General features: G+C 40.7%; 1 protein-coding gene across 11 annotated transcripts in view; it reads left to right on the top strand.

Annotated features, from left to right (window-relative positions):
• Nbea (neurobeachin) overlaps positions 1-27,266 on the top strand; it is a 558,554-nt gene that overhangs the window by 440,594 nt on the left and 90,694 nt on the right. For all 11 annotated transcript variants that reach the window (XM_006501527.4, XM_017319586.2, XM_006501520.4 and 8 more), the window contains 3 exons: positions 19,506-19,623; positions 19,914-20,016; positions 25,263-25,378. In XM_006501527.4, coding sequence (XP_006501590.1) covers positions 19,506-19,623; positions 19,914-20,016; positions 25,263-25,378 — 337 coding nt within the window. The remainder of the gene's footprint in view (positions 1-19,505; positions 19,624-19,913; positions 20,017-25,262; positions 25,379-27,266) is intronic.

Here is a 27,266-nt window from a genome sequence, read left to right as displayed (position 1 = left end):
CCTTTTTTTCTGTGCCCACATTCTCCATGTGATAATTTATTTCTTTTTCTATGGTACGGCTTTTTCTTTTGCATTATTATAAAGTAACATTCATTGGGCCTGTTAGTGGACGCTTTTAATTACTGTGCAAAACTGAGGGTAATCGAAACAAAAGCATTGTTTTCAATCCTAGTTTTTTTTCCTCAAGTCCATCCTGTCAAGCTGAAAGCATGAAAGTTATTTTCTGGTGATGTGATTAGATTGGGGCTGAACTCTCCAGCTGGCAGGCCTGTCTATGACTGGCGGCAGCCTGTCCCCAGTGCTTGTCATTTCCTGACATGCCTGACAGGATGGGGACAGCCGCCCCAGATAGGTTCATTAGATGGTGTTTTCTACAGCTGGGCAAATAAATAAATAAATAAATAAATACCCTGTGCTTTGTCAGGACCCAAGCTATAGAACCTTTCTTGTTGGTGTAAACCAGGGCTTGTTTTGACAAATTTAGATTTTCTGACACATCCTTGTTTCTTTCCCCCTTGGCCTGCACTGTGCTTTCTGCCTTGTTGAAGCTTCACAATCCTCACACACCTTCCCAGGAGAAAACGACCTACAGTTATGGAGGGTCTACCACACGAAAAATAGTGTACCACACCATAAAATAGCAGTGGCTGGTCAATTTCCATGGTGACTCCACAGGGGGAAGAGAAGAGTCTTAGTAGTGCAGTAAGCCAATTATAGGAAAGCTTAGAGTTTCCACAGAGCCAGCAACAGTCTACAGACATGAGAATGTCCGATCACTACTAGCCATATACACCGCAGAGCACAACCTTCTTTAGAACTGCCAGGCACTTGAGCTGTCTTCAGCGCTAGGCTAGGAGGAAGCTGACAGTGTTCTTCCTGGGCTGATAGGTTTTTGTGTGAGAAGAGAAATTAGCAAGGATTATAGAACACCTACCTGGTCATTAAAACCAGAAATAAATTCCAAGTCCAAATTTGGAAATCTATTTCTGTGTCAGGGGTGGGACCCATTACTGTTCATTAGATTTGACCAAATCCAGCATGATTTTAAAACATAGGAGTATGACAGTAATGGTTTACTATCTTCACCACACACTTATCCATTTTAAATGGCAGATTTGGAAAAGAAAAGGATTGTTCTCTGTAGGTCATACCTGTAACTAAAAAGTAGGTATTGGCACTTTCTAGTCTTGTCAGCCACACTCTGTCCCTTGGCCTGCAGGGACAATGAGGATGATTCTCAGTAAGCTGCAAACACTTGACCACAGCTCCTGCATCCCAGCGCCAGCATCGGCTGTCTTTGTCTTCACGTCATGCACAAACACAGAGTGCAATAATGTCGCTGGTGTAATAAACAGGATCCAAGAAACACAGGAAGCCCAGCCCTTACCTTTCTTTTGTGTTGCTTCTCCACTGCTCTTCTCCCGTCTCTATGACAACTGTGTAAATTGGGATGGGCAACTGTCATCTGGAGTATTACTGAGAGAAAAGTGTTAGTGAGCACACAGCTCCCATAGATGGAGCATTTCAATATAATCCAATTTTAATTGAGCTCCAGAGACTTTGATGTGCTGCAGAAGGTTGGGCAAGAGCTATTCCAGGGAGAAATTAAAGCAGCCTGGCCAGGCTCCCCGCTCCAGACTGTCACCATCTTAAGCCGGCATTAGCATCAGACCTAACCTGCCCCTATGGAACGTCTGACTTCTCTTTTCAGAGTCTCCCGATGTGTTTTGCCATATGTAAAGCAGAGTGCTTTCATCTTTTTATATATGTTTTTACACCCATTCGATTAGACTTGAATGGCTTGTAGCATACCCGAGACTCCTCTCCCGCTGTCTATTGGACTTCAGTTCAGGGGAAAAGTTGGGGGGGATGGGATTGGGGGAGAGCAGAGCAGGGATTAGGGTGAAATTGTCAGCTATCACATATTAAACTTTCTTTTTAATATTGCTGCGTGAGAGCCAATCTTGAAGGTAAAAAGTTGAAGGAAGTATAATTTTTCTTTAGCATCGATTTACTGTTGTGGTACCGTTCAGTGCCTAGATACTTGGGCATTTATCAAAGCAAACAAAGGTTCTTATTTCACAGTGCATTAAAGTTATCTTTTTCTTACCTGGTGAAGGGGCTCACAAAGAGAGCCAGCTATAAATTCTCACATAGGCCTATCAGTCCCTAATCCAGAGACTAGGAATTCTTTTTTTTTTTTAAATCGGGAGGAAAATTGGTACATTTCATGTATATTCTGTGAATTCTAAAATATTTTAAATATATTTTGTTCAGAATTCCTAAAAGTGACATAAGATCACACTATGAACTAAATTTAAAAAGCATGAAGCAGAATGCTGTGCAAAGAGCTGTAGGAAGTGTTACTTAGTGACAACATCCCCAGCCTGTCATCTTCATTACCAAGTTAGAGAAGTCATCGTAAAGTGGTGAGGAATGAGGTAGGATGATGACATTCATTTAAGCCGGGCATCCCAGCTCAGGCCACACCCACAGGGCCTGGTAAGAACTGAGGGGTGCCAAGAACTGCAGGCTAGTGTGAGCTTCCAAACTCACCCTAAGTGGGCCTCCTCTGTAACTTTTCTTCTTATAAGTAAACAGGCACTTACTCAGTTTGGTTTTTTGTTTATTTGTTTGTTTTTTGGTTTTGGGGTTTTTTTTTGTAACTTTGTATTCCTTTTCTCTTAAAAAAAATACCTTAGACTTCATAGCATAAGGTAATTACATGCATTCTCACTCCCAGGGGTGACTGCCAGCCTACATGATGCTGTGGTAAACAAAACTACCCTGAGTACTCCATCAGGTACTAAGTTAACCTATCAGGGGAAGATACAAACCCACATGACACACCAAGATCGGAAACTTGTGGGTCACAGCACTTGCCTGTGTATCCTAGCTTTGGATAGATCACGCCAGTGTTTCTTGTGTGTAGTATCATTCACACTCCCCAGCCATGAAGGACACAGTTGTTTTCTGCACAGCAAGCTCAGTGTGTGTAAGCCTGTGGAGCGTTGTGATTCAGTAAAGGAGTTGTAAATCAGTGGTGGTCGTCCTGTGAAGATGGGGCAGAGTATACTTTACCCAGGTAGGAGGGATCTGTCCTGTAGTGCCTTCCCGTGGGTTCTCCTTTCAGGCCACCTTTTACTTGCCAATTGACCATAAGTAATTTATAAATCGTCTAATAATCATGTACACACACACTTCTGTGCATTAGAAGTCACTATATTAATATATCATGTAATACAGTAAAATGGACACTTTTATACATATACATGTATCATTCTTTTTCATACCAACTTTGATATTTCTCGACGGAATGCCCATCTAAATTATAGCAGCATCATTTCAGAGCTTGAGCATCATTTAAAATGTACCCGTCTACCCAATGAGAATCATTCTGCTCTGACATAAAGGAATGTCAATGATTTTTTTTAGTACAAAATTCTGACACAACCATACTGAAATATGATTAGTTAAATGTATTAACACGTGTACGTACTCCACAGAAATCTGTGCCAAATTAGCCTTGTTTTTCACAAATGAACTCATGATGTGGGTGTCTCTGGTATACGTTTTGACTTATCTTCTAAAGCATTTATTAAAGTACATGGGGTGTGTACCATGGAGCTGCACATGCAGTGCCCTTGCTGTGCTGTGTGCCACACACCAGGCCATTCAGAAAGAAGCTAGTCTACATAGGCATGGTGTCAAAGTAAGACATAGAAATAGCTTTGTGTGGGAAGAAAACAGGGCTGTAGAGGGGGCTTGGTCATATCAATGGAGAACACAACTTTAATCAGTTTAATTTTATTTACTGGCCGTCTGTCCATGTGTGGATAGGATAATTGATTTTATTACCACATTTCCTTTGCAGAAACCCCTGCCTCTGACAGTAGTAGCAGAGTGATGGTCCCATCCAATGTCTGTGTGACTGAACACTTATATTACTCACATCATTGATGTGTGTCACGATCTGTACAGAGATGGCGGATAGCTTCACTTCCTCCAGTGCCTGCAGCACCACTAGGTCATCAGTGACTTCACCGAGACTTTCCCACTTTGTCTAGAGCACAGTCAGTCCACTTTTCCTCTCCTTTCCTTCTGTGCCCATCTGAAGTGAAGCTTCCATCACTTGCTTCTCCTTAATTGAGATCTCAGGTTTATCCTCATAAAGTCACTGTTAGACAGCTCTCACGGCATTCTTTCCAGAATATAGATGGAATCCTGGGCTTTGTTCTTTTTCTGCCTCAGCAGGATCCCAGAACTCCCCAGAGCTCACACTCACTGGACGCTGAGTCTGAAGTCATGGCACTTTCTAAGTGTCTTTTCTGCAGTGAGTGCTCTGGAAAGCCTTATACCTCTGGAAGCACTGCCTTACAGCAGACAAGCCCATTATAAGAACGCTACATAAAGACTCATTCCATTCCTTCAGCAGGCCAGTAAGGTATGTCTGTCCTGCGTTGTAGACACAGGCACAGGCAGAGTGAAAGGAGGGACCTCTCTGTCTTGTTTACCATCACCCCCAGCATCAAACTTAATTACTGGAACTTAGTAGATTATGATTATAGTAGATTATATTTGATGCTCAACTCATGTGTGATGCTAGAAGGCATTGCCTATGGACAGAGGACTTATTCCTGGGATGCATGAGCCAGTCCTTAGTGAGGTACAGTTTGCAGAGTAAGCAGAGTCAGGCCGACTCTTCACCTCCAAGTTACAATTCTGTTTCCTCGTGCTACAAGTATCCTCCTGATGACATCCATGCCCAGCAAAGAGTAACAGATGTTTCTTTTCTTTTTAAAGATTTATTTATTTTGTATATGTGAGTACACTGTTGCTGTCTTCAGTTAGAAGTCACCAGAAGAGAGCACTGGATCCCATTAGAGATGGTTGTGAGGCACTATGTGGTTGCTGGGAATGGAGCTCAGAACCTCTGGAAGAACAGCAGTCAGTGCTCTTAACCAGTGAGCCATCCCTCTAGCCCCAAAGGGTGTTTCTTAAACAGCCAGTCACCTTTCCATCTAGAGAACTGGGAGCAGAAGTATAAAGCTCATAGGAAGTTCAGGAGCCAAATTGTCTCTAGTTGAAGCACAATATGCTTTTAAAGATTAATCTTCACATATGACAGACGTAGTACTGAGTATCATGTAGTAAGTAATATATGAGAAAACCAGTTCAAGAGATAACCAGAGCTAGTTACACCATAACTAAGAAGACCAGTTACTGGGTTAGTACCCACAGCATTCTCGTGCTGTATGAGGAAGAGCTGTTGGTAGAACGTTGTTACAAGTACTTGATAAAACCCAGGTTCTTACCTACAGCCCCTATCTCAGGAAAAGAACTGCATTAGCACACCAACATGAGAAAATGAGACTTTATGGATAGGATGTGAGTTCCCTCACTTCCAGCTTGGTTCTCACAGTAGCTTCTCTTGCTGGAAGAGTAGAGCCAGCATACCACCAGTGGTAAGAGAAAGAATCCACCTGGGAAGCCCTTACATGCACTCTCAAGGCCCAAGAGTCAGGTTTTTATGAGCAAATACTCTTCACAAACTCTGAACTCAATTTTTACTAAAGCATCCTCCTTCTGCTAATTACTTCTATACACACACACACACACACACACACACACACAAGTCTTTTCACTAGAAAATTATTCATAATCATCTTGTGGTCCTGGTTCCTGGTGAGCCAGGTGCCTATATGGTAGGCACTTAGTAGATGGTAGATTAGATAAATGCTGCTTTGAGCGGCAGATATTACTAATAGGAATTTCCCAAGCAAACAGGGAGAGCTATTATAGAACACGATGCATTGAAAACATTTAATACCTGCTTATTTTAAAGTTTGTGTAGATTTCATTGTCTAGGGCAGTTTTATCTTTATGGAGAATTAAACTGATACACAGAGACTCTTTTCTTTCGGTAAAGAGCAAAGCATGAAGCCTGGGTCAAAAAACAACAGACTTGGTGTCCTCTCTGTGTACAGATTTCCTAATTCAAAAGTGTATATTAGAGAAAGATAATTTGGATGTAGGACATAGAAACACATACGGAGACATTTGTAGATGACAGCAAGCTGAGTGAGTAAGTCCTAGAACTAGGAGGTCTCCTGGGCTGGTTGAGCTGGCTGCTTTTCTCGGCCTCACCGTCTTTCTCCATTTTGCCATGGTGGGCTACGCTGGGCTTCCTTGTTTCTCATACTGAGGTCATCAGCACTTCTGAACTTAGCATCATCTCAGGGATATCCAGAGAAGGAGGGAGTGGCCTGTGCATTAGTTCCTTCTTCGGAATGGCATTTTCCTCATCTCCTCTGTCCCTGGGATGAGTGCCTTGACTCAGGTGTGGGAAGAAGAGAGGACACATCTGACATGATCAGTTATAATAGTCATCTAATGGCAATGGTGGAGCAGGGAGCAGAAGTGGGTTCTGGGTCAGTTTCCTCTGAGGAAACACAGAAAGATTCAAGTAGGAAATTCCTTTTTGTAAATTACACATACTTATTTGGGAGGGGTTGTTGTGTGTGTGTGTGTGTGTGTTAGTGTATATGTGTGTGTTAGTGTGTGTGTTAGTGTGTGTGTTACTGTGTGTTTATGTGTGTTAATGTGTGTGTGTTAGTGTGTGTGTTAGTGTGTGTTAGTGTGTGTGTGTGTGTGTATGTGTGTGTTTGTGTGTGTGTGTGTGTTGAAGTCTGAGAATGACTTGCAGGAGTTGGTTTTCTACTTCTCCCATGTGACTCCTGGGAATCAAACTCGGGTCAAAAGGTTTGGCTGCAAGCACCTTTACCCACTGAGTCATCTCACTAGCCTACAAATGGGAAATTCTGTGGGGCCTTCTTAAAACTGAAATGTCACTAAAGCTCCAATAAACCACTTTATTTTCAGAGAAATATTAAAAGTAGTATAAAACAATAATAGCTATTAGCTAAATTGTGAAATATTTTGTTCATACAATCATAGATGTCAAGTGAGATTAAAATGATATGCACACTCTGTCCTTTTCCAGCTACATACTGACTCCATATATACTTAATAATCCAACAAAAACATTTTTACTGGGTTTTCAGCACTGTACTAAATAATAGCAATGCAGTAATAAGGAGGAATACATGGTCTTAAGTTTGGAAGAGATGCCATTGGTACAATATGTAATCTGTTCACATTTCCTTTGGATACATGCTGTGGGGAGAACTCATGCATATTGCTTTGATATCACCCAGTAGAGAAATTACAATTAGCCAGACAAGTCTGCTGAAAAAGACTACAATAGGCAAATGAGAAATGAACCAGGCAAAGAAGGGAGGGAAGATGCCTCCAGGAGGGGAGGGACATGCATTTTTTTTTTTTTAAATCATAGGAGGCAGCCTGGTATGTCAGAGAGGCTGAAAACAAGTCCATGTGGCTAGAGCCGGGGAGGGCTAAGTGTCACCAGATACACCTAGAGCCAGAGACAGAATGCCTGCACCAAGACCCATCTCATCTGTCTTGGCTTCTGCTCCTCTGAATACCCGTGGCTCTGTGGTTCCTGTTGACTGTCTTCTTGCTGCTTTTGGCTCTTTCCCATTCTCTATTGTGTATATGTGTCTTTGAATACCTCACATTTAGATTGTCAAGATAGATTATCTGGTTGGGCCAGATAGCTAATATTCATGATAAGTGTGACTCTAGGCAGGGTTTTCACAGACCTGAATCCTAAGTTTCCTATTGAGATAACTGCCTTTATATGAATTGTCCATCCCAGTTCATTCTGCTATAGCCATGATTGTGGGTTCGCTGCTATGTAAACCCAGTACAGAGGAACATCTGTATTAGTCGAGGATCTCTAAAGGAACAAAACGTAGACTCAGGCTGTGGTCCAGCTAGTCCAGCAATGACTATCTACCAACGGAAGGTTCCAGAACCCAGTATTTTGTTCAGCCCATGAGGCTGGATGTCTCAACTGCTCTTTAGAATACATTAGAATCCCAAAGAAGTAGACTTTAATGTCAGTGAAGGAATGAACTTGCCACAGATAGCAATGGGCAAAGATCAAATGCTTTCTTCTTTCATATTCTTTACATAGGCTGCCATTAGAAGGTATGGCCCAGATTAAAGGTGATCTTCACAACCCAAAGGGCCAGATTAAAAGTGCATCTTCCCAATTCAAATGGTTTAATTAAGAAAAAGTCCTTCACAGATGTGCCCAGACACTTGGTTTTAGTTAATTGCAGATATAGTCAAGTAGAAAACCAAGAATAGCCACCACAACCTTAGAAAGGAGAAACACTCATATCCTGCTCAATCCGGTCTGAAATAAACTTGGAATCAGTCTGGGGCCTTTGAATGCTTGCTTGTGTATTTGCTTCTTTTCACAGTGCTACGGGTCATACTCAAGGCCTTGAGGGTGTTAGTAAAGTCCTCTATTACTGCCCTAAATCTCCAAGCCAATTCTTGTTCGTTTGTCTGTTCATGAAAGACTTTCCCTGTGTAGCTCAGACCAGCTTAGGAGTTACAATCCTGTGAGTTGCTACCCTTGTCTTCTAAGTACTGAAATTACAGCCACCATACGCAGCTCAACTTGAGACCCCCCAGTGAGTGGTTTAAATTGTTATAGGCCATATTTGTTAAGAACTTTTTTTAGAAAAAAAAAACAAAAATTAATTAATTAAAAGAACTTTTTTAGGAGCAGAAGAGACGGTTTAGCAATTAAAAGCATTTGTTGTTCTTGCAACCTGTGCAGATTTAATTCCCACCACCCAACAGGAGCTTACAAACATCCCTAATTCCAGTTCCAAGGGATCCAGTGCCCTCTTTTGACTCACACTGATACCCAGCAAACTCGTGGTACACAAACATGCAGGTAGACAAAGCACTCACACATAAAACAAAGTGAATAAGTCTAATAAAGTTTGTTAAAAGTTACTTTTCTGAACATATGTATTATTAAATTCAGATCAGCTAAGATAGTCATGGTTTCTTAGTGATGTTAAATAACTTATGTGTTAGATAGCTTCTGCTTTAACATGGCCATCAAATACCAGGAAATAATGAGATACATTGAGAATTTCTGTCCTCAGTGAGTTGTAGCGTCACAGGTGTTGAAGACACACCAAGTAAGCCAAGAGTTATGGTGGTTTGCTTTGTTATGAAGAGGTGAGTGCAGGGCTCTCAGAAGAGGCAGTAGATTCTTTGAGCTTAATCGATAATGGCAGTTGATGAACAGAACACAACAGTGAGGGATTGGCAGGCAGAAGAAACATTATGTGCAGGGTCACTGAAGAGTGACAGAACATGGCACACTGGGGACCTGAAAAGTATTCAGAATGGTTGGCTTCCGAGCCGGGGAGAGGTGCAGGGTGGATAAATGTGGATTTCACAGCGCTGTTAGCATCCATAGCTCCCACTTTGTGTGTGTGCCATGTGCTGCACAGAAGCCTGCTGTCTGTCGACAAAGTGTTTGTTGCAGGGTGTTTAATGCTCGAAGCTTTGTGGGTCAGAGCTGCAATGACATTGGAGCTTCTGTTTTGTGCACTTTCTGCGAGTCCCCTTGAATATAAGCTAACCTGGTAAGAGATGCTTGAGTCTAATTTTAAAAATATTAAGATTTCTCACAACATTAGACACTTTTCACTTTTTTGTGTATTTAAATACTTCACAGTAAAAAGTTGTAAATTGTGAGAATTCTATCATAGCATAACTAGATTGCCAGAAAAAAAGCAATTCTCTTTTCTGTCTGCTTGATAAACATTGACCAGTTTGGATGTTAGAATAATTACATTAGCATCTCACCTGACAGATCTTCAAAAGTCCAAACAACTTTCCTGACAATTTGTAATATCTAAATAGCACTTTTACCACATTTGTTCAAAGAAAGCATGAGAACTCAGATCTGAAATTGGAGGAAAATGTCTAAAGATAAAAGAAAGTATAAGTGTGACCAGTTACAAAATTGTCACAGTGCAGAAAATTGCAAAAGAAGTTAATATTCTAGTTTCTACAAACTAGAGTCATTATAACTTTTTTGCCCAGCCCCCATTCAAAAACAAACAAACAAACAAAAACCAGCAAAGAGAAAAATGTAAGATTTTTAGAGTTTGCCAGAGAAATTGGTAAACACAGCCAAAAGATACAGCGCTTACACCTGGAGACATTCATGCTTCAGACAAAACCAAAACCGCTTTCCCGGCTCCCCTTCCTCGGTCCACACCTTGGAGAGTGCTTTTGCAAAGGACTCCATCTGCAGCTCTGAACATTTTTGTAAGTTCAAACTGCTAAGTGTTTCACCCACCAAAGTGATTGAAGTGCCCTTCGTAAGGAGTAATAGACTGGATAGAATCTGGTCCGGTCTCCACCCTCATGCCCTACCAGTTCTGAAGGACACAGGTAATAAAATAGACCAGCTTCAAAGTACTTGCCACAGTGTAAGACAATGCAAAGGACACAAGTGGCTCTCTTGGGTGAGTTTATAATTTTTAACTAGTAATGACTTACTGTTTATGTATATTATTGTGACAAACCCCCTGTTTCCTTGTTAAGATCCTTTCTTCACTGTAGTCACAGCAATGATTTCTGAAGCGCTAATTTAATGATCTGGCATCTTCGCAGAAAACCCTCAAATGGCATGTCATTGTTCTCAGACCAGGGCCCAAAAGCCGTATAATTTGTCTGACCTAGCCTTGTTAATCTGGCTCCCACCCCTCCCTTACTGTTCTCATCTTTCACCTTCCCTCCTCACAACACATGCACTGACACCCTGGACCCATAGCCCACTATGCCTCATTGATATCCATGGCCTTGCTTTCTCATGGGCCTCTGCTGTTCACCAGTCACTCGGAGGTTAGTTTGTAGTATCTGTTAAATGAAAGTAACCATAAGACAATGAAATAGGGAAAGCACTAAGAGAAGTCAGAACAAAGGAGGACTAACTGTACTCTATTTTAAGACAAGGAAGTGTCCTTACAGTCTTCACTGCAGATGAAGAGCAACGGGGCTGTTGCTCTAGACCTGGGCCTTGAGGTCAGAGGTGTTAATTTGGCTAATATCTATGATACAAGTTACAGCCAAGAACACAGGCAATGGCTTTTAGTTCAGTGAAGGATTGTATGAGGTTCTTCATGCATTTGTTGATAATGTCATTTCTAGTGATTAGGACCAGAGATCTTGTGTGTGTGTGTTTTTCTCTAAAAAGAGTGATATTCTCTGACCTCACAAGCATTCTGTGAGATTAGCTCATATTTTCCTTATCGTAAGCAAACTTAAGAATAAAAAAAAAATAAATAAAAAAAATAAAAAACAAAACCCAGGTTAGCTACCTGAGGCTCACCACTAGAAAGAGGGCAGGTCCTTGGAAGACTTAAGTCTATGGTAAGCATGTACAAAGTTGGTAAAATACGGCAATTAAAGATTAATATATAAAAAGCCATCTATGGGTGGGCTACATAAACTCTCAACTACAGAGTGTTTGACCCCTAACTATCTCATAGCATATATCAGTAAAGGACATGATAGCAAATGTTTAGTAATCAGAATTACAACAACATTGCTTAATTTAGGATATGATGTATTTTTAATTACTAAACATAAAATATGAAATAATATTAGAATTTCATCTCAATAAGATGACTAATTCTGTTGCCTGCCAGCTTATTACTGGCATTAGAGAATATTACTGATTGCAAAAAAATACAGAAATAGTTATAAAAATATAATTTACCTCTCTTTAAAATGTGCTAAAAATTTAAAAAAGGGAGAGAGGAGTTGGGAGGAATTGAGGAAAGGGAGACTGTGGTTGGGATAATTTGTATGAGAGAAAAATTAATTTTCATTGTAAAAAAAGATATAATGACATATACATGATTTCTGTTGGATTCTTGGTAGAAAACATATTTCAATAATTTATATTCCAAGTTGAATCTCATTATGTACAATTAACACAATATCTGAATAAAGTATTTGGGCAGCCATTAAAATAGCATTGAATAAAATGTGATGAACATCATATTCACATTGTTAGAGGAAATGTCAGATTCACTCTTAAATGTTACTCAATGTTCTTACAAGCTATATGCTAAAATCACCTACTAATCTACCATCAAAGATTAATTGTAAGTATCTTTAAATTCACAGTCCAAATTGATCCAGTTTGTTTTGAAAATAAACAATTGAGAATACCTTGTCTTGAAAGAGGATTTTTAAATCCCCTATCAGAGTGCCCACTCTTCATCTCTCCATCACTGCCTCGTGGGCCTGTGTTTGAGGATCTTCGCCCTCAGCAGATCTCACTCCCCAGGAGGAGCAGGATTTGTATTTCTATTTGTATTTCTAGCAAGAGACGGGTGCTATGAAAATGAAGTAGAAAAGAACCTGCATCTCTTATTTCTCCTTGCATCTGCTGGGGAGTAGCATCACCCGAGCAGGAGTGACAGGCTGGAGAGGGTGTCAGCCAGCAGCATAGGGCCGCTCCTCCCATCCCCACTTCTGCTTTTCTTCCAGGTGGGGAGTCTTCCCAGTTCTGCTGGCAGATGTAGGAAAAACACATCTATTCATGTGTGGATAAATTCCTGAGAGTTCTTTGGACCTATTCTTTCTTGAATATATTTACTATAGTCCTGAACCATTTGTAATTTACATGGAATTATAAAAGTAATCCTAACCTGTAACTTAAGGTTGGATGCAAGCCCTTTAATTGTACTGTTGACACTGGAAATGTTAATAAAACATGAGCACTGAGGAGGACACATCCAACCTCTGCAGCGGGCGTTTCAGTCGTTCTTAGCAGCAGCTCCTACCCTACTCGTGACTTGCGCTTTCCCTATCCCCAGAGGAAGTCTATGTGCTGCTCATTCTAGTGTGTGTGTTAGGTGACCTAAGGTCAGCCAGGCCATCACTATACGAGAACTTTTAGTTTACACAGTATTAGCCGCCTCTGAAGGAAAAGAAAAGACAAAACTGATTTGACAGCCCTGTTCATGTTTCTGACAATGTTGTCCATGTCTGATCCACATGAGTGCACACCCGCCCTATTTTTCTTCAACATGATCACAGATAATGTGTGTTAAGCGTACGTTTGGGTAGGTGGTTTACGAGTCGGTGTTCCCTCCTGCTCCCCGTGTGCTTCAGCTCACAGGTGAGTGAGGATGGCATTAGGGCACAGGTTACCATAGTCTTTTTCTCTTTACTTTTGTTTACCAAACACTGAAAACAGTAAGTGGCTACTTTAAAAAGTGACAGGATTCCATAAGATTTAGAATGTAAAGAACTTAATATTTATTCCGTTTTGAGGAAATGAAAGCAAATGAAGTAGTAGTGGTCAGATTTTGTAGTATATTAGCTACTTTGCAGAAGCAGGACGACACAGCCAAGGGATGTGGGAAAGTTGACTTGAAGCAAACAAAACCAGAAACCTCAAGGGCTGATAAAAATACTTGAATAATTTAGGAGACTATCTCAGACTAGGAGGAGAGCAAGTTGAAGCACTGCAATGGAAGGTCCTAAAAGTTAGGTAGCATTATATAACAATTGTAGGTATACATGGACGACTTTATTATATCGGTCCATATTTCGGACCTGGGCTTGGTGCCCAGATTTTTATAGAAACATACCATAAAATCAGCATTTACTTGACTATACGTAATTTTCCTTTATATTTCTGAAATGCACACCAATAGATTTAAACTCCTCATCACATGCATATAGTATTCCATCTGGCCACTCTGCCTCCATGTGCAGAGCCTTCTATTCTCCATCTTACGATTTCCCCATGGTGTCTAAAATCTCACCGCATAACCTTTCTTGCTGCCTTTCAGGAAGCCTTTGAATCCAGGCAGTGGAGAGAAACCACTTAACAATGTATATGGCTGAAGAACAATGTCAATAATTTAATGTAATTAAAACAAGAGTAAAGCCATGATGGAATGGCTAATAAGAAATAAAGAAAATTCTAAGAACTATGGAAATTCTGCATATAAGGAGAAGGAGTATGTTGGGCTGGTTTTAGAGTCTGAGATGAGGCCTTTCTGCCATGAGATAGCTTCTGGAATGCACAGACACAGGGTCCACAGGGTCCTGCTGGAGCAGTCCTCTAGCTAGCATTCTTCTTTCCGGGAATTTCCCTCCAAGGAGTCAGTAAAACTGTTCCTGGTGCGCCCTCACCAGAGACGCTGCTCCAGAACTGGTTAGAAGTCCTTGCAAACTGCTGGCCAGTGGGGTCAGTTGGCCATTGTGAACCTCAGTAGCTGGCACAGAGACCAGGCAGTTCTGAAGGAGTGCAGCACAGGAAGCAAGCCCTTTCTCCATGTAACTCCTTGGTGGCTTCTGATTGGCCTTACATCATGCAAGCTGATAGAGGGAACATATTTCAGGGGCATAAATTCATTTTAACAGCAAGTAGTGAAGGAGCAAGGTGGACCCGAAAGACTATAAATTCAGTCCAGTTTGTTTTCTCAGTTACGTATTTGAGCAAATGCTCTTTTTTTTTTTTTTTTTGGTGAGAAAGACTTTTTTAATATTTAAGCTTTTCAAAATGGTGCTCATAATCTATAAACAACCAGATATGTAAAAGGAAAAGAAACTCTAAATTATTTAAGATTTGCCACATTAATTACAATAAGTAAAGTCTTTTTTATTTCTTTTTTTTAATTACATATTTTCCTCAATTATATTTCCAAGGCTATCCCGAAAGTCACCCATACCCTCCCCCCCACTTCCCTACCCACTCATTCCCATTTTTTTTTTTTTTTTTTTTTTTTTTTTTTTTGGCCCTGGCGGTCCCCTGTACTGGGGCATATAAAGTTTGCAAGTCCAATGGGCCTCTCTTTCCAGTGATGGCCGACTAGGCCATCTTTTGATACATATGCAGCTAGAGTCAAGAGCTCCGGGGTACTGGTTAGTTCATATTGTTGTTCCACCTATAGGGTTGCAGATCCCTTTAGCTCCTTGGGTACTTTCTCTAGCTCCTCCATTGGGGGCCATGTGACCCATCCATTAGCTGACTGTGAGCATCCACTTCTGTGTTTGCTAGGCCCCGGCATAGTCTCACAAGAGACAGCTACATCTGGGTCCTTTCAATAAAATCTTGCTAGTGTATGCAATGGTGTCAGCGTTTGGAAGCTGATTATGGGGTGGATCCCTGGATATGGCAGTCTCTACATGGTCCATCCTTTCGTCTCATCTCCAAACTTTGTCTCTGTAACTCCTTCCATGGGTGTTTTGTTCCCAATTCTAAGGAGGGGCAAAGTGTCCACACTTCAGTCTTCATTCTTCTTGAGTTTCATGTGTTTAGCAAATTGTGTCTTATATCTTGGGTATCCTAGGTTTTGGGCTAATATCCACTTATCAGTGAGTACATATTGTGTGAGTTCCTTTGTGATTGGGTTACCTCGCTCAGGATGATGCCCTCCAGGTCCATCCATTTGCCTAGGAATTTCATAAATTCATTCTTTTTAATAGCTGAGTAGTACTCCATTGTGTAAATGTACCACATTTTCTGTATCCATTCCTCTGTTGAGGGGCATCTGGGTTCTTTCCAACTTCTGGCTATTATAAATAAGGCTGCTATGAACATAGTGGAGCATGTGTCCTTCTTACAGGTTGGGGCTTCTTCTGGATATATGCCCAGGAGAGGTATTGCGGGATCCTCCGGTAGTACTATGTCCAATTTTCAGAGGAACCGCCAGACTGATTTTCAGAGTGGTTGTACAAGCCTGCAATCCCACCAACAATGGAGGAGTGTTCCTCTTTCTCCACATCCTCGCCAGCATCTGCTGTCACCTGAATTTTTGATCTTAGCCATTCTGACTGGTGTGAGGTGGAATCTCAGGGTTGTTTTGATTTGCATTTCCCTGATGATTAAGGATGTTGAACATTTTTTCAGGTGCTTCTCTGCCATTCAGTATTCCTCAGGTGAGAATTCTTTGTTCAGTTCTGAGCCCCATTTTTTAATGGGGTTATTTGATTTTCTGAAGTCCACCTTCTTGAGTTCTTTATATATGTTGGATATTAGCCCCCTATCTGATTTAGGATAGGTAAAGATCCTTTCCCAATCTGTTGGTGGTCTTTTTGTCTTATTGACGGTGTCTTTTGCCTTGCAGAAGCTTTGGACTTTCATGAGGTCCCATTTGTCAATTCTCGATCTTACAGCACAAGCCATTGCTGTTCTATTCAGGAATTTTTCCCCTATGCCCATATCTTCAAGGCTTTTCCCCACTTTCTCCTCTATAAGTTTCAGTGTCTCTGGTACCTAAACCACAGAAAGATCCAACAAAGATAGAGAACTTCAGACCAATTTCTCTTATGAATATCGATGCAAAAATACTCAATAAAATTCTCGCTAACCGAATCCAAGAACACATTAAAGCAATCATCCATCCTGACCAAGTAGGTTTTATTCCAGGGATGCAGGGATGGTTTAATATACGAAAATCCATCAATGTAATCCATTATATAAACAAACTCAAAGACAAAAACCACATGATCATCTCGTTAGATGCAGAAAAAGCATTTGACAAGATCCAACACCCATTCATGATAAAAGTCTTGGAAAGATCAGGAATTCAAGGCCCATACCTAAACATGATAAAAGCAATCTACAGCAAACCAGTAGCCAACATCAAAGTAAATGGAGAGAAGCTGGAAGCAATCCCACTAAAATCAGGGACTAGACAAGGCTGCCCACTTTCTCCCTACCTTTTCAACATAGTACCTGAAGTATTAGCCAGAGCAATTCGACAACAAAAGGAGATCAAGGGGATACAAATTGGAAAAGAGGAAGTCAAAATATCACTTTTTGCAGATGATATGATAGTATATATAAATGACCCTAAAAATTCCACCAGAGAACTCCTAAGCCTGATAAACAGCTTTGGTGAAGTAGCTGGATATAAAATTAGCTCAAACAAGTCAATGGCCTTTCTCTATGCAAATGTTCTTTATAACACAGTTCCTATGGATAGACATGAGTGAAAACGTACCTGTGTCTGGGTGTGCAAGATGTATCCCCAAGCACAGAACGGAACTGTCACCATGGCACACCAGGACTAGTATGAGGGGCCCAGCAGAGGCTTCCCAGGAAACTACCATGGCTTACACAGTGGACCGTTTGAATTTCAGTGCTCCTAATTATTTTTTCTTCATGGAATAATTGTATGCAGATATTAAATAATCATAAGCAGTTTTCAACTATTTGTTTTAAGATATTTGTTACTTAACACAAATGATGTTGGCAATCTTGTATTCTTCTATTTCTACATTCTGCAAAAAAAAATAAAAACTATACTAGTGTATAAAATTCAGAAGTGCAGCTGGTTATATTATCTAAGTAAATATGAATCGCAGTGAGTCACCATAGTTACCATTTTGTAAAATACATGGGAAGAAGTTTTGCATTTAAAAACTGAGAGGAGTTGTCATATGGGAAAAATTTCATAGAGCTGGCCCTTCACGTTCACTGGTTCTTAAAGTAACCACTGACAACTATTATTGTCACCACCTTTCAGAGGACAAAAGTCAAAAGAAGTCAGTAAATTTCCTAAGATCTAAAGTTAGCAAATGGCAGAGCCAAGATTTAGCAAGAGTAATTCAGAGTGTCTCAGACCTCACGCACATGCAACCACCTCTGAAGACCTTCTGACCTTAGAATGACTCCCAGCAAATTAAGAACTGGAAATGGAATGGTTAAGAGCACTGACTGCTCTTTCGGGGGTCCTGAGTTCAAATCCCAGCAAACACATGGTGGCTCACAACCATCTATGATGAGATCTGATGCCCTCTTCTGGTGTGTCTGAAGATAGCTACACTGTACTTACATATAATAAATCAATCTTAAAACAAAACAAAACTGGAAATGGGTCCTGGAGGCTGCTTGATCATAATGTGCTTGCCACAGGAGCACAAGGATCTGACTTAGGCCCCTTGTAGCTACTACACGCAGGAGCTCTACATGGTAGTATATTGCAACAGTCACAGTGCTAGGGCAGTAGAGAATGGATGTTCTTTGCTATCCATGCAGAATAGATGAATTGCTAAGCTCCAGATTCAGTGGAAAACCACACCTGAAAATGTTAGGTGGAGGGGCTGAGAGATGATTCAGTTGTTAAGAGCACTTTTTCAGAGGACCCAGCACATTCATGGTGGTTCACAAGAGTTCAAATAACTGCAGCTTCAGATAATCTGACTGCCTTTTCTGACTTCCACAGGTTCCAGGCATGCTCATGGTGGTACACAGACATATATGCAAACAAAACATTCATGCACACAATTACTTCCCCAAATGGTGGAAAACAATTAAGGCAGATACATCAGCATATATATGTCCATATATGTGGATACATATCCATACATTAAGACACATATATTTATATATACACATACATATATATCCACATATGGATATACATATGCATATATGCCCTATATATGTACACACACATACCAAAACAAAATTAAAAACAGATATTGAATTTGGTTTTTAAAAGAACCATTAAAGAGTTTCATAGCTTATTTTCAAAGCAACAGAAACCTAATGTGTGTGAGTACTTTCTGTTTTCACCAAAGTTTAAGTTCAGATGCAGGTCCCGGGAGAAGACGTTCATGTGCTGATAGCAGCGTTGGTGCATCAGACAGAGTGTGCTTTATATACTTTGAAAATGTAGCTTCGTCAGTTCAGCACTAACGTGAGTGGAGGAACAGGCAGTTCAATGGAATGTTCCGTGTCCTGTGGGATGTTCTGCATGATTCTGCAGTACTGCTATGATGAAAGCTGTTACATCTCCAGTCAAAGAAGGGCAGGAGAGTGTCAGCCTCCTGCCATGTGTGTTATTAGCATTTCTAAAGCATCCTCACTTGCCTATAGGTCTATCCTCATTAGACAGTTTTAATCAAGTGTCCCACCAAAGTTACAAGGCAATAGGGAAAAGTGGAATCATGTTATGGTTGCCCTAGACCCTGGGTCAAACCAAATTCCATCCGTATTCCAACTGCAGCCACTTCAGTGTAAATAAAGTCTTACTGGGACACAGCCCCTAACTTCTGCATTGTCTTTGTCTGCTGACAGGTTATCAGGGATAAATTGAACAGTAACAGCATAGAACATGTGACCTGCAAACCTAGGAACATCTGCTATCTTGCCTTTTACAAAAAAAAAAACAAAAAAAAAACAAAAAAAAAAAACAAAAACTTTCTTAGACCAGTCAGGAAAACTGAACACAGTGGTAACTGACTGGTTTCTGTGAAGTAAGGGAGAAAGAAAGAAAAAGGACAAAGATTTGGTAGTACCAACAGGATACTTTCTGTTTAAGTCACAGGGTCATTTTTAATATATAATTGGTTTTAGTCCTTTGTTTCCTCTTGAGTTAAGAGAGTTTAGAAAGTTGGAAATTATGTAAATATACAGAATCGGGTGATTTCAGCATCATCATATATCATGAAAGCAGAAGATAACTCCTTTAGATTTATACAGCACTCTGTATAAAGTGTTCTCCAGATGTGAAATTCCTGCTGTATTGGTTACTCTCCCTTTCACCTCTTTCTCTTAGGTTCTTGCATACACTGAGGGACTTCATGGGAAATGGATGTTCAGTGAGATTCGAGCTGTCTTTTCCAGACGGTACCTTCTGCAGAACACTGCGCTGGAAGTGTTCATGGCGAACCGAAGTAAGTCTCTGAAGGAGCCAGAAATAACATGCTTACCCTTGATACAATTCATTTGCATGTCAAATACTAACTGATTATTGTCTGTATTCCTGTTTGTGTGCTGTCACCAAAGCCAAGTGTGTTTGAAGATGTTGGTTTCTGTCTCATATGGACAAAGCTGTAGAACAGGCTGATCCTCCATGAAGACTCATTACCATTGCAGACAAGACACTGTAGACCCTTGAATATTGTGTCCTAAGTGGTCATTTCTCCTGTCGTTTGCTAAAGCCCTTTCTTTTCTTCTATTGCAGCCTCTGTGATGTTTAATTTTCCTGACCAAGCAACAGTTAAAAAAGTTGTCTACAGCTTGCCTCGGGTTGGAGTGGGGACCAGCTATGGTTTGCCACAAGCCAGGTAATTATATCACATTACACATTATCTGTGGTTTGTTTACATACAGTAATTTCTAAGGATAAGGACTTTGCTTGCTCTGTGGATTATCTGTAGGGAAGGACATTATGGATACCTCTGCACTGAACTTTAGAGAATGGCTAGGGCAGACTTACTCACATGTCTCCAATGACTGCAGTGATTACAAAGTTAGTATGCAAAGAAGACATCTTTTGCCAGGCAGTGGTGGCACACATCACTCAAATCCACTGCACTCTGGAAGCAAAGGCAGGCAGGTCTTTGTGAGTTCCAGGACAACCAGGGCTAAACCTAGAAACCCTGTCTCAGAAAACCAAAAGGAAGAGGATGAAGAGGAAGAGGAGGAGGAGGAAGGAGGAGGCATCTTTCTAGTTAAAGCCTTACAGTACTAGCAAAACAAAAGCCTCTCATGGTATTTTTGTTAAGTACTAGGTAGTAGCAAATAGATTATGGTTTTAAATGCTAGATATAAATGACTTTATTAAGTTAATAAAAGATTTTTTGATTTACTGAGAGCAGTAATTATTCATTATAGTATACTTTTAACTTTTACTTAAATCTTTCATTTGTAATATTTGAAGAACCATTGAAAACCTCATGTTATTAAAAGGAACAAATCTAAACAGAAAATACAGTTATTAATTATGTATATTGTTTGTGCTTTGTTCCGCGAAATTGAGTGCCTGAAGTCTGTCTGTCTCTGTCTGTGTGTGTGTGTGTGTGTGTGTGTGTGTGAGAGAGAGAGAGAGAGAGAGAGAGAGAGAGAGCAACAGAGAGAGAGAGGGGAGAGAGAGAGAGAGAGAGAGAGAGAGAGAGAGAGAGAGAGAGAGAGAGAGAGAGAGAGAAACTAAGAGTTAAGACACTACTGGTTCTGGTTCAGATATTTAGTGATATCAGCTCTGGATTAGCATCCTGATCACAAAATCAGTGTTGTTGTCCCTGGCACCCCACTTCACACAACCAATAGAGAGAAGACACAACTGATTTCTCTTTAAATGTTTGTGTTTTAAGAAGGAGCGTATTTCTCAGACGATTCTGAGAATCTTTATCTCAGGCCACTTTGACTAGAAGAGATCCCCTTATACCTCTAAAGCAGTGGTAGTGTTTGCTCAGGGATCCTCTGCATTCTAGAGCTTTTGGAAGACACACCTCGGTTTTCTTGTCACCTCCTCCCTGAGGAAAAAGAGTATAGTCACAGTCTCTGCATAGAAAGCCAACCAGCATTGTGCACCACAAACCGTTAAAACCCCATAGTTGAGCACAGAGCACTCCTGTGTGAAAAGGCCAGTCTTTCTCCATCTTCCCTAAATAGATATCAGGCATCTAAAGATAGTGTTTGTGTTTTATTTATCCTTCACCTTGTAGCTCACAGCTCAGTGCATAATAGCAAAAAGCTTTCCTAAGTGCTCTCCAGCGAGAGTTCTCGTGCGTGATGTTCTCGGTCAGCTTCCGGTAAAAGAGCAATCTGGGCATGTGTAGACATGCTCAGGATATTCATGAGGAGAATGACAAGATTAAACCAAGGCATTAGTAAATAATGAAGCATGTATAAAAAATACAAGTCAAAGAAAACTGCATTTAATCTATCAGAAACAATGAGAGTGGTTTGTAAGACTTGTTCTCATTGATTAAATCTAAGCTGACTCATGGTTATCACTACTTCCTTCCCAAGTGCTCACACATTAGACATTTAATCATCAAGAATTTCTTCCTGGTTAAAAGTAAGCTCCCATCCCCCACTACACCCCCCTAGCATTTTCCTCAGTGACTGCCTAAGGGCTTACTTAGGGCATGTGTGAGTTCCTGCAGTGCTTTTGAGCCTGCCTGAATAGGATTTATTTAAAATAAACAACGCCTCTCCTACTTACTATATGCCTTACCTCTTGTAGATATTGATTCTTTTGACTTCTGAGAGACTACTTTTTTGGGTAGAAAAATACTCAGATTTACCTTTTCTGTCACTTCTTAAAGCCACAGTCTTGAAACACCAGGTTGGTGTCTAGGCTTGTTTTCTCCTTAAACTTTCAACTCATTCTTGCTTTCCTAGCAATATTCTTGCAGGCTCAGTTTTCATATTTCTGAGACATGTAGTCCTTGAAGTAACAAAAGAGGCTAGGAGAACTATGTATAGATGATAAGTTATATTCTCCTGCATATATATATATATATATATATATATATATATATATATATATATATATATATATATGCAGGTTTGTTGGGAAGCTGCTCCAGGCAGATGAGTTCACTGGCTCCAAGAAAGGCCAGAGAAGTCACCATGGGGAAGGGAGGGGGAGGGGGGTGAGAAAGAGAGAAAGCAGGAGCAGGCAGTGTGAAGGAAAGGGGATAAGAAGAAGAGGGAAGAAGAAACCGAAATGTCTGGATTATATAGCAAAGAGCTTCTTGGGAAGGGCAGTCCCTGGGCTGAAAAAGTTCAGGGTTAAGTCCAGGTACACCAGGTAGGGACTGAGGGGTGATAGGAGAACCTGGAGGCCAGGTCTGCTTTGGCATGTAAAATATGCATCTCAGCCCCTGGTCCTGAGGTCTGAAACCAAGCAGTTCGCCTAGACCTGCCGCCTACAAGCCGGGTAATAAGAAGAATGTCTACATCTAGAAAGAACTCAGTACGTAGTGGTTAAAAGAATGAATGATAGCAGGCGAGAGTAATGACCTTCTCATCTACCATAAAAAGGGAAATTATCTGTGTGGAGGTTTTCAAAATTGGAAAGGCACTTCATAAAATGTGATTGTGTGCATGATATATATATGTGTGTACATGCATGCACACACCCATAGATGAGGGTGCATAGTTGAGTAAAACCTGTGCACACAGAGCCCTTCACACTCCCATAGGCTGCATGTGCCTGATGGGGAAGGTCAGAAGGTAGTGCGTGTTCTTCCAAGCAAAAATGCTTTGGTGTGTCCCAGTAGGATAACAAAGACTCCAGGAATCTGTGCTGTGCTTTCTTGACCCCTGCTTCTGTCAGAATATGCAAAATTCAGTCAGCTCTCAGGGATTTTCAGCTACAGCCTTCAGACACTTAATTTTAAACAACAAAGCATTATTAAATTCAAAGGCAGCTACCTTCCCCAAACAACTGACTTCAGCATCCTTTAGCCAAGACCAAGGCAAGCTCACCAAGGAGGTCACATTGCAAATCAGATTGTTGCTTAATAAGCAAGTTCAGGACAAAGAGATGATTTCCATTAAGGTAGCATAGCCTCATGAATGCCTCTCTGATTAATTAATATTCACAGTGTGGTTCATTGAGTACTTCCCATTGTAAGGGACAATCTGTGTCTTAATTATGACACAACTATTTCTCTTAAACCTTAAAGGACTCATGGTTTATAAAAATATTATATAAATTGCATAAATAAATTTTAGAGCACTGTGTCATCGCCCCCCTCCTTTCTTTTTCTTTCTTCCTTTCTTTCTTTCTTTCTTTCTTTCTTTCTTTCTTTCTTTCTTTCTTTTTTTTTTTTGTTGTTGTTGTTTTGTTTTGTTTTTGTTTGTTTTTCGAGACAGGGTTTCTCTGTATAGCCCTGGCTGCCCTGGCACTCACTTTGTAGACCAGACTGGCCTCAAACTCAGAAATCCGCCTGCCTCTGCCTCCTGAGTGCTGGGATTAAAGGTGTGCACTATCACGCACCCCCCCCTCCCCATTCTTAATTCTTAATTTTTCATCTTCTGTCAAGGTGACTCATGTTGGTCTAAAAAACAGTCTTTTCACATTGGACAAAAAAACTACTGGCAAACGCTCACATCCCACATGGGACACTCACTAATCTTCTCTGATGTTCTCTTCAGGATCCAAGAGAAACACTGGTTGTACTTAGAGTTGATGGCCTCGCTATGTTACTTAACACTTTATTTCTCAGCTTTGACATTAGGTAGCCCTTATTTTCCCTACGTCTTTGAGAAGACTGGGGTGTGTGTTTGGTGTTTACCAGGCTCAAACAAACAAACAAAAAAAAACCTCTGTGAAGTGTTATTTTGGGTCCAGGGAAGTGAAGGTGTCAGGGTCAGTTTTGGTTCCAGTGCCTGGGAAGCTATGAAGTGCCTGAGAGGTGCGTGCCCTTTCAGAAACTGCAGCTGCTTGCAGTGAACGCACGAAGGGCTTCTCCGTCTCTCTTCATGAGTGTTTCAGTCTAGGTGGCTACTTTTAAGATGTTGCCTTAGTCACCTTGCTTCAGTTGTAAGAGAACCTGGTGCTGGGTAATACAGAAAAAGCAGATTCATTTACTTCAGTTTCAGAAGCTGATCATGCAAGATCAGGCCTTATCTACTCAGCCTGTAATGAGGGTTCCTAGGGGCAAGAAAGAAAAATGGCTGTGTAAGATGGGCCAAACATGCAGAGCTGCCTTATTATAGCAGCCTGTTGTCTTGAGAACGTACTCACTCTATAAGACCAGCATTAATTCTTCCTGAGCACAGTGGCCCTATGGCCTAGGGCTTTCATAAGGCCTCTATTCTTGACAATCCCACCACCTCCACACCACCATCTCCCAGTGCATAACCAGCAGTGGACAGAACTGCTAGGTGTTTCTCCTGGCCAAGGAGCACTGAGGGGAAAGCACTGCAGTGTTAAGGGCAGCATAAATTTTAACAGCTTCAGGAGCCAAGTGTCTTTATCATTCTTTTCAAAATATATGAGGAATCCCTTAATTTTCAGATAAATACTTTGAGCCTGGATGTACACCATGATGGTGATCTATTCAACAAAGCTATGTTTACGTTCCTGGGCCTTTGCATTTTTTTCAAAGTTCTCATTGTTTTGGTTTGTTTTGTTTTCCATTAGAGGTAGGTGTTTATCATGCAGGTAGAGACTATGTGCTGTGTGCTGCCTTTGTTCAATGACAGGCATGTTGCCACGGAGAAGTAAGGCAGCCAGGCACCCGTGTAACTGAGTTTGTTGTTATACAGTAGATTTCCTGTGGGGTTTAGTCTTCTTTGATTTATTTTGATCACAGTAATTACCATTTTTGTGCCTGTGTACTCTAGTTACCAATTTACAACTATATTTTCACAGGTAGAGCTGTTTCCAGACTTATCTTTCTCTATAAATAGAGTTCTCAAATAGAGTTGATCTCTACAACTAAATATTTTATAATCCACCCAAGAAGGCCAAGCCACAAATTACTGACTGATGTCAAACAGTGATGTTAATTGCAACTGGACTTTTGACAGCTGTGACTCAAAGTGTTTTTCTGGTCTGCTTACCTTCCAGGAGGATATCACTGGCCACTCCTCGACAGCTGTATAAGTCTTCCAATATGACTCAGCGCTGGCAAAGAAGGGAAATCTCCAACTTTGAGTATTTGATGTTTCTCAACACGATAGCAGGTAAGGTCTTGAGTTTTTCAGACTATTGAGTTGTAGGTGATATAGTCTCATGGGATGTCTTGTTTTCCCAGAGGCTCAGATGCAGTAGTAAGGGGAACATGCATGCATTTATAATTGACTCTATTGTGAGCTGTGCAGCTGATACCAAGGTTTTAGATGTTTCCCCTTGTCCAGGTTTATTGGAGTCGGCAGACTATTGCTAGAGTGTCTAAAAATAACTATGGAAAATATGGCTTCACTACTTGGTCATTCTCAGCAGAAGCAGCCACACAGGAGAATAGCATAGTCCTGCCCAGGGTGGATATCACCTGAGTTAGGCTGTGATTGCAAAGAGCCAATTTCCTAGATAAATACATGACTTCACAGCAAAAGCATAAACTCCCACCAAAGAAAGGAGAGCCAGAGCTTCTACACCAATCATGTGTGTGTCCTAAAGAAGACCAGAACCCCAGACAGGCTACCTGTGTGTCCCAAAAAGAAGCTGGGCTTAGAGGCTTCCCGCCTTCACAGGGTTAGTCTTTCAGAAGAAATGTGTAACTCAGTAGCTTTTTGTGGCACTTGGCATGTTTGGTTCTGTGTCATATTGTTTTAATGTTTGCTGGTTTTAATATTCTACTGCATGTCTTTGACCACAGAGATAGCCTCTTATGTGTTTAGTGATCTAGAATGTAGGTGTCTTTTTGGTAGTTCTGGAGATATTAGTTACATTTTTAGCAGCCTCCTATGCTGTATTTCTTTATGTTATGCATGTATGTCTGCTGTCTGTGCAGGTGTGTGCACATGGTGTCCAGCTGCATTACTCTCCACATTACTAATTTGAGACAGGTCTCTTGCTTAAACTGAAACTAGACTGGAAGCCAGCAAGCCTTCCCTTCCTTCCTTCCTTCCTTCCTTCTCCAGCCTCCCCCATAGGCAGGAGTGCCCACCTTAGCTTTCACATGGAGTCTAGGGATATAAGGCTCTTGTGTTTGAGCAACAAAAGCTCTTAATCACTAAGTCTCCTCCCCGGCCCTGTTTCACTCATTTTAAACTCAAAAAAATGAATCCATTTTAATCACTCTTACGTGATATAAAAGGGTTTACTCAGTTTTACAGTCATTTTTCATTTTTGTATGTATAATTTATTGTCTATATTCCAGATTATTAACTCTTTACTTATGCAATCCATGTCTTTGTGTATATTAAGAAGTATTTAAAATTATTAATATTTTTTGTTTACACTGATATATATATATATATATATATATATATATATATATATATATATTTGCCTGATGTTTGAAAGATGCCAGGCATGGTTCTGTACATCTCTTTGTGTGTATGTGTTCTTGTGATGAGTACACACGTGGAATCTAGAGGTCAACCTCGGAGTGTCATTCTTGGCCAAGGAGCTCTATGAATCCGCCTTCACCATCTCTCTAGCAATGTGATTGCAACTGCACAGCCCACGCCCAGCTTTTCCTTATATGGTTGCTAGGTATGGAGCTGAGGATGTCATGCTTAAGTATTTAGTGCTTTACCAGACCCAGAAGTATTCGGGGTGCTCTGGCAAGAAGATTTAAAGTTCTAGGACAACCTGGGCTACAGTGGAAAGCCCATCTTCTCTTAAAAACAAATAAAAGGATAGAGCTCACAGAAAAAGCAAGCAATTTACAGCTGGTGAGTGTAATTAAAGACTAGAGGGAGGTGCAGACTACTCAAAGAAGATTTAAATGAATTCTTAAAGGATTTTGGTAGATGACAAAATGGATGCTTAAAAGTACAACACCAGTGGGAGGGGTCTATGAATGTAGCTGTCCCCAGACACTGTCCTGGACAGACGCTTATCATTCTTCTCTTGCCATCAACACTGAAGTTGTAAGAACCAGCACTGGTGCTCTGGGCAGTC

Source organism: Mus musculus, chromosome 3 (genome assembly GCF_000001635.26).
Source record: "Mus musculus strain C57BL/6J chromosome 3, GRCm38.p6 C57BL/6J".
NCBI classification, from domain to species: Eukaryota; Metazoa; Chordata; class Mammalia; order Rodentia; family Muridae; genus Mus; species Mus musculus.
The sequence above is the reverse complement of the archived record's forward strand: the minus strand, read 5'-3'. Positions and strand labels throughout refer to the sequence as shown.